The sequence below is a fragment of the Rhinopithecus bieti genome, unplaced genomic scaffold, assembly GCF_001698545.2.
Source record: "Rhinopithecus bieti isolate Rb0 unplaced genomic scaffold, ASM169854v2 scaffold_5710, whole genome shotgun sequence".
Taxonomy (NCBI): domain Eukaryota; kingdom Metazoa; phylum Chordata; class Mammalia; order Primates; family Cercopithecidae; genus Rhinopithecus; species Rhinopithecus bieti.
The window spans coordinates 316,041-324,584 of NW_016804796.1; the positions used below are offsets into that span (position 1 = coordinate 316,041).

Consider the following 8,544-nt stretch of genomic DNA (forward strand, 5'->3'; position numbering starts at 1 on the left):
GGGAGGGATTGCATTGGGGAGTTATACATGATATAAATGATGAATTGATGGGTGCTGACGAGTTGATGGGTGCAGCACACCAACATGGCATAAGTATACATATGTAACAAACCTGCACGTTATGCACATGTACCCTAGAACTTAAAGTATAATAAAAAAAAAAAAAAAAACTTCTCTGTATATGTCACATACAGAGTGGGAATAGCTCTTGGAGTCCTTACTCAGACTGTGGGAAAACTCCACAACCAGCAACATACCTAAGTAAGGAAATTGATGTAGCAGCAAAAGGCTGGCCTCACAGTTGACGGGTAATTGTGGCAGTGGCCATCTTAGTATCAGAGGCTATCAAAATGATACAAGGAAAGGATCTCACTAGACTACTTATGATGTAAATGGCATACTAGGTGCCAAAGGAAATTTATGGCTATCAGGCAACCACCTGCTTAGATACCAGGTGCTACTCTTTGACGGACTGGTGCTTCAAATATGCACATAGTGACCCTCAACCCTGCTACTTTTCTCCCAGAGGATGGGGAACCAATCTAGCCTGACTGCAAACAAATTGTAGCCCAGACTTATGCCGCCTGAGAGGATCTCTTAGAAGTCCCCTTAGCCAATCCTGACCTTAACCCATAAACTGATGAAAACTCATTTGTGGGGAATGGGATACGAAGGGCAGGTTATGCCATGGTTAGTGACGTAACAATACTTGAAAGTAAGCCTCTTCCCCCAGGGACCAGCGCCCACTTAGCAGAACTAGTGGCACTTACCTGAGTGTTAGAACTGGGAAAGGAAAAAATAATGTGTATACAGATAGCAAGTATGCTTATCTAATCCTACATGCCCATGCGGCAATATGGAAAGAAATGGAGTGCCTAACCTCTGGGGGAACCCCGATTAAATACCGCTAGGAAATCATGGAGTTATTGCACACAGTGCAAAAACCCAAGGAGGTGGCAGTCTTACACTGCTGAAACCATCAAAAAGATAAAGAGAAAAGGCAGAAGGAGACCGTCAGGCAGACGCTGAGGCCAAAATTGCTGCCAGGTGGAACCTCCCATTAGAAATTCCTGTGGAAGGACCCTTGGTATGGAACAACCCTCTCCAAGAGATTAAGCCCCAGTATTTCCCGACAGAAACAGAATGAGGACTTTCACGGGGGCATAGTTTTCTCCTCTGGGGCTGGTCAATGACAGAAGAGGGAAAGGTACTCATACCCGAAGCCAGTCAGTGGAAAATACTTAAGACCCTCCAGCAAACTTTTCATATGAGTATTGAGAGCACTCATCAAATGGCCAAATCCCTATTTACAGGGCCAAATCTCCTCCAGATCATCTGACAAGTAGTCAAAGCCTGTGAGGTGTGCCGAAGGAATAATCCTTTGGTCCATCATAAGGCCTCTCTGGGGGAAGAAAGAATAGGGCACTATCCCGGAGAGGACTGGCAGTTAGATTGGTTTAACAGAGAGTGGGTTAAGTTGAGAGTCTTGTAGAGGTATATAAGTTTTCAATTATTATTGTTAGACTTCACGCATATGCCTAAGTCAAGGGGATTTCAACACTTGTTGGTCTGTGTTGATACCTCTATAAACTGGAGAGAAGCCTTCTCCTGCAAGACAGAGAAGGCTCAGGAAGTGGTTAAAGTCCTAATTCATGAAATAATTCCTAGATTTGGGCTTCCCCAAAGTGACAATGATCTGGCTTTTAAAGCCACGATAACTCAGGGAATTTCCAGGGCGCTAGGGATACAATATCACCTTTACTGCACCGAGAGGCCACAATCCTCAGGCAAGGTCGGGAAGGCAAATGAAACACTCAGGAGACACTTAAGGAAACTAACACAAGAAACTCATCTCCCATGGCCTACTCTCTTGCCTACTGCCTTATTGAGAATCCAAAATTCTCCTCACAAAATGGGACTTGGTCCATATGAAATACTGTATGGACAACATTTTCTCACAAATGACTTCCTACTTGATCAGGAAATGGCCAACCTGGTCAAGGATATAACTTCCTTGACAAAATATCAACAAAACCTTAAAAACCTACCCGATGGATGTCACAGAGACAAGGGAACAGAGTTGTTCCAACTGGGAGATCTAGTCTTGGACAAGTCCCTCCCCTCTCCCTCCCCATCTATGAATTCCTTGTGGGAAGGACCATACTTGGTAATTATTTCTACCCCTACTTCAGTTAAGGTGGCAGGAGTGGAATCTTGGACTCACCACAGCCAAGTTAAACTTTGGACACCCCCTGAAGAACCTATGGGACCCTCAGCTCAGGAGTCCCAAGATCAGCCAGACCAGCCTCAATACAACTGTGAACCACTGGAGGACTTGCATCTCCTATTTTGGAAGGAAACATCCCAGACTAAAAAGGCTCCTACAACTGATCCTGAGGAAAAACCCCTTCCTACTTAAAATGATAAAACCCCTTCCTACTTAAAAAGATAAATGAAGGCTGGGGGCGGTGGCTCACGCCTGTAATCCCAGCACTTTGGGAGGCTGAGGAGAGTGGATCACGAGGTCAGGCGATCAAGACCATTCTGGCTAACGCGGTGAAACCCCATCTCTACTAAATATACAAAAAATTAGCTGGACTTGGTGGTGGGCGCCTGTAGTCCCAGCTACTCGGAAGGCTGAGTATGGCGTGAACCCAGGAGAATGGCGTGAACCCAGGAGACGGAGCTTGCAGTGAGCTGAGATCGTGCCACTGTGCCCTAGCCTGGGCGACAGAGCGAGACTCCACCTCATCTGTAAAACACACCAATCAGCAGGATTCTAAAAGTAGCCAATCATGGGAGGATTGAAAAAAAGGAACTCTGATAGGACAGAAATGGAACATGGGAGGGGACAATAAGGGAATAAAAGCTGGAAACCCCAGTCAGCAGCGGCAACCTGCTGGCTTCCACGGCAACCTTCCACACTGTGGAAGCTTTGTCCTTTTGCTCTTCACCATAAACCTTGCCACCACTCACTCTTTGGGTCTGTGCCATCTTTAAGAGCTGTAACATTCACCACGAAGGTCCGTGGCTTCATTCTTGAACTCAGCGAGACTACGAACTCACCGGCAGGAACCAATTCTGGACACAATGTTGGCCAGGCTGGTCTCCAACTCCTGACATCAGGCTATCCACCTGCCTTGGCCTCCCAAAATGCTGGGATTACAGGTGTGAGCCACTGTGCCCAGCCTAGTTCCCACTTTCAGTGGTGCCTTTCAGTGCCACTAGAAGTCAGGTTCCTGTTGCCTCAGTGGGCTCTGCGTGGTGAGCAGTCCTTTCCCTGAGGAGCTGGGCAATGGCCAAGGCCTCTCTGAGCTTCCTCACCAGCACCATCAGAAGCCTGTAGGCCCCCCTTGGACCTCCTCACTCCTCATGACCCAGCTCTTCCTTGTGTTGGACACCTGGGCCCTCCCCACCAGCCCATCTGGGCCACCTCACCTGAGACGAACCCTCTGGGTAACCAGTGCATCAAGCCCATCGAGCACAGCTTGGAAGGTCTCCGGGCAAGGCCTCTTCATCAGAGACCCCAGAGGAAGGCGGAGGAAAGGCCAGGCCTGCACCATCAGCTTCAGGGCCTCACAGTGCCTCCTGCTGAAGGCCTCCATGAACAGGGGGGGAAAAAGTTCCGTGGGCAGCTCCTCCAGGGTGGACATGGTCAAGGCCTGGTTCCTCAGCAGGCTCCGCCCCGCCAGCTCCAGAAGTCTGGCTGGAGTCCGGATGTGCATCTTCATGAATCTGCAAGGAAAAGTTCCACAGGACAAATCCAGAGAAAAGGCATCACTCTCAGGCCAAGCCCCTGCAATCTCATCTTCTCCCAGGGCCAAAGTCACTGCTCTGGTGAGGGTGAAAGAGTCCTCAGTTTACTCCAATTCTACTCTGTACTCAGCGGCCACAAAGCCAGCGTTCTGCCTCTGCTGCATCAGCATGAGCGTCTCCCAAGCAGTGAGGAGGCAGGACCCACACTAGCCCTTCCTCTCTATCCAGTGCTCTATCCAGTGACTAGTGAGCATGGAGGAGCCTGAAAGTTCATCCCTCCCACCTTTGGGGGAAATTTCAAATTACTCAAGATTCTAAAACATTGGGAATGGGAGGGTCACAAGCCTACATGCCTACATTCTCAGTTCCTACAAATAAGCTGGATGTGAACATTCACGGGGCATCCCTAGAATGGGTTCTATTTGTTTTCTTTTCATTATTTAAGCTTTCTTTCTTCCTCTTTCTGTCTGTCTTCTTTCCCTTTCTCTCTCTCTTCTTTCCCTCATCCGTCTCTTCCTCCTTTTTTTCCTTTTCCTTTTTTTTTTTTTTTTGACAGGTTCTTGCTCTGTCACGCAGCCTGGAGTGCAGTGGTGCAATCTCGGCTCAGTGTAGCCTTGACCTCCCAGGCTCACAGGATTCTTCCACCTCAGTCTCCCAAGCAGCTGGGACCACAGGCATGCATCACCATGCCCAGCTAATCTTTTAGTTTTTGACGTTTTTTAAAGACAATGGGTTTCCCTATGTTGTCCAGGCTGGTCTTGAACTCCTATAGTCAAGCAATCCACCCACCTTGGCCTGCCAAATTGCTGGGATTACACACATGAGCCTCCATCCCAGCCTCATTGAAAATTTCAGTGGGAAACTTTGAAAGCTATGTGACAGTGTTATGCATCATTTGCAAGACAGAGATGTTTGCATACACACCTCTTACACATATTAAAAATGAACCATTAAAAATGGCTGGGCATGGTGACTTATGCCTGTAATCCCAGCACTCTGAGAGGCCAAGGCAGGCAGATCGTTTGAGGTCAGCCTGGCCAACATGGTGAAATTCTGTCTGTACTAAAAATACAAAAAATTAGCTGGGCATGGTGGTACACACCTGTAATCCCAGCTACTCGGGAAGCTGAAGCTGGAGAATAACTTGAACCTGGGAGGTGGATGTTGCAGTGAGCTGAGATCCAGCCACTCCACTGCAGACTGAGTGACAGAGCAAGACTATGTCTATGTATAATATTAGACATATATATGTTATATTATATATATAATATATATTATATATATTACATAGAATGTATATGTGTATATATTACATAGAATGTAATTACATAATATATATATATTACATAGAATGTTTTAAAACTTTTATTGAAGGGGCTGGGTGTGGTGGCTCACACCTGTAATCCCAGCACTTTGGGAGGCCTTAGCGGTTGTATCACCTGAGGTCAGGAGTTGGAGACTAGCCTGGCCAACATGGTGAAACCCCGTCTCTGCTAAAAAAAAAAAAAAACCACAAAAATTAGCTGGGTGTGGTGGCATGCACCTGCCATCGCAGTTACTTGGAAGATTGAGGCCCAAGAACCGCTTGAACCCAGGAAGCAGAGATTGCGCCACTGCACTCCAGCCTGGTTGACAGGGTAAAACCCTGTCTCAAAAAACAACTTTTAGTAAAAACGAAAACCTAACTTGTAAAATCACAATGCCCCAAAGTCTATGAACTATAATTTAAGGGCACACAAAATCACAAAATATGTATTTAAAATGTCAAGAAACCTGGGTGTGGTGGCTCATGCCTGTAATCCCAGCACTTTGGGAGGCCGAGGTGGGTGGATCCCAAGGTCAGGAGTTCAAGACCAGCCTGGAAAACATAGTGATATCCCATCTCTACTAAAAAAAAAAAAATTATCCAAGCATGATGGCGGGCGCCTGTAGTCCCAGCTACTTGAGAGGCTGAGTCAGGGCGCCTATATTCCCAGCTACTTGAGAGGCTGAGTCAGGAGAATTGCTTGAACCAGGGAGTTGGAGGTTGCAGTGAGCTGAGATCACGCCACTGCACTCCAGCCTGGGCAAGAGTAAGACTCCTTCTCAAACAAACAAATAAACAAAAAACAAAAACACAAAAACTGCTTGTCTAAGAATTTTGAAGTGGCAAAAACCAAAGCATAAATCAAAATGTTGAGGATAAAGACAAACCTGCATTTAGAGAAAAATTCAAAGCCAAAATCCGTTCATCTGATAAAACAGATAGGATAACTCTCTGTGCCATCTTGGGCTGCCTGAAACCATCTGAAACTGGCTGACTGCAGATCAAATGGGAGTGTCTTTATGGAGGTAGTAACTTATCAGATCTGGACTCAGTGTTCAGGGTGCTTGGACCCCTCACAGTATTAATAAGTAACTCCAGGCCTCAGGTCTCTCCCCATTAGATTTTTAGAGGATTTTATGGACCTTTCTAATCACATCACCCTTTTGCCAATCAGAAAACACCTTGGCTCGGCACAGTGGCTCACACCTGTAATGTCAGCACTTTAGGGGGCTGAGAAGGGTAGATCCCTTGAGGTCAGGAATTTGAGACCAGCTTGGCCAACATGGTAAAACCCTATCTCTACTAAAAATACAAAAATTAACCAGGTGCAGTGGTGTGTGCCTGTAGTTCCAGCTACGAGGGAGACTGAGGCAGGAGAATCACTTGAAGCCAGGAGGCAGAGGTTGCAGTGAGCTGAGATTGTACCACTGCAGTCCAGCCTGAGAAATAGACTAGATTCATCTCAAAACAAAAAAAAAGAAAAAAAAAAAAAGAAAAGAAAAAAAGAAAACTACATTTGATTAGATTTCTTAAGCTCCACCCAGTTAATCCTGATTGGATTTTTGGCTTTCTTCCAGATTAACTGATGAACTTAAATATTCATCCATCAAAGTGAAAGATTTAGGGATAGGGTGAAAGTCTAGGACTCATTCACTGATTCACTCCACAAACATGGAGCTGTAGTAACGTGTCTTTCATAGTCCTGAGTGTGAGATAGGGAAGGGTTGAATCTCTTTCTGACATTAGACAGAAAGAAAAAACTTGAAAGTATCTTTGTTGAGGGATCCCTGGTCACAAATTTATCAAAATATTTCAGAGTTTAAAAAGTTGTACAAAGACAGAGATGACATTCCCTAAGAAAACACAATAGAAATCATCATGTATCCAGTGATTACCTGGGTGGTATAATTTAATTTTTTTTTGGTGTGGTGGGATTGGGGGCTGAGTCTCACTTCCTAGCCCAGGCTGGAGTGCAGTGGTGTCATCTCAGCTCACTGTAACCTCCACCTCCCAGGTTCAAGTGATTGTCATGCTTCATCCTTCCATGTAGCTGGGATTACAGGCATGCACCCCCACGTCTCCATTCAGGTGGAAGAGTTACAATGAGGATGTGATCGGTTTAAAATTAAGGTCAAAGATTCTCTGAAGGAAATCAGGCCAAAATTACCATGAAAAACTAGATAGGATAATTCAATTACAATGAAAACTAGATAGGAAAAAGAAGGGTGGGAGCCGGGCAGGGTGGGGCTGATTGTTTTAAATGAAATTTGCGGAAGAAACCACGACATGTGAATATGTTGGGGATCTTGGGGATCTGTTGGGGATCTTGCAAGAATTGAAAGTCTTGTGTCTAGACTGAGGTTAAAAATTAAAAGGTTAAGTAGCTACAAAAGAGAAGATGTAGAATCTGAAAATTCAACATTATCCTTGAGGGGAGTGAGAGAAGTTCGATGTTTCCAAGAAGTTAAAGGGTGTTTCCTCCCAAAGACATGGGCTTAGCTCAGCAAAGCAGTTTGAGAAAATTAGAGAATGTGAGGCCAGGCGTGGTGGCTCATGCCTGTAATCCCAACACTTTGGGAGGCCGAGGTGGGTTGATCACCTGAAGCCAGGAGCTGGAGACCAGCCTGGGAAACACAACGAAATCCTGTCTCTACTAAAAATACAAAAATTAACTTGGTGTGGTGGCTCATGCCTCTAATCCCAGCTGCTTGAGAGGCTGAAGCATGAGAATCACTTGAACCTGGGAGGCGGGTTGTAGTGAGCCAAGATGGCACCACTGCTCTCTAGCCTGAGTGACAGAGCAAAACTTGCTTAAAAAAAAAAAAAAATTAAATTAAATTAAAGGCAGCATAGGATGACCAATTAAATGCCACTATGGTGGTCACAGCCAAGTATAAAGGACTCTAGAGAAAAAGTCTCTAGTGTCAGGATAATCTGGTCATGGGTGGGCAAAAATTACCACTAGGACATAAGCAAGTCTCAAGACAATTTTCATGCAACTCGGAAAGACTTGGTCACTGGTGGAACAATGCGGGCACAGGCCGCCACCAAGTATAAAAAGAGAATTCTGTACAAGGAACACTTGTCAAAGCAAATCACTTTGCCCAAACTTCATATTCCAACAGAATTTAAGATTTCCTTTGCTCTAGAGATATTAAGAAATGGAATGGGATCCTCAAAGTTCTAAAGCATCCCAGACAAAGCTTCTGGGACTCCAGCCAGCTACACATTCAAAATTCATGGTTATTCTCATATGCATTTGTAAACTGATGGGAAAATTACACACCCAGGATAATTTATGGCCACTGTGGGAATTATTGGAAATCTTTAAGACTGTTTTTCTTACAAAACCACAATTGTAGGATTAAACAGTCTGAATAGCATGTAGAGGCTTCTAAACTCTTTCTCCCCTCTTTTGAGGGTTGGGGGGTGGGTTGGGATCTGCCTACTGATTTCAGGTAGTTGGTTTTTTTTTTTTTTTT

General features: G+C 45.2%; 1 protein-coding gene across 1 annotated transcript in view; it reads right to left on the reverse strand.

Annotated features, from left to right (window-relative positions):
• The window catches only part of LOC108528581 (PRAME family member 20), an 18,174-nt gene that overhangs the window by 8,479 nt on the left and 1,151 nt on the right, over window positions 1–8,544 (reverse strand). Inside the window, exon 2 of the mRNA XM_017870444.1 lies at window positions 3,439–3,747. Within this exon, the coding sequence (XP_017725933.1) occupies window positions 3,439–3,731 (293 nt within the window). The 5' untranslated portion in view covers window positions 3,732–3,747. The remainder of the gene's footprint in view (window positions 1–3,438; window positions 3,748–8,544) is intronic.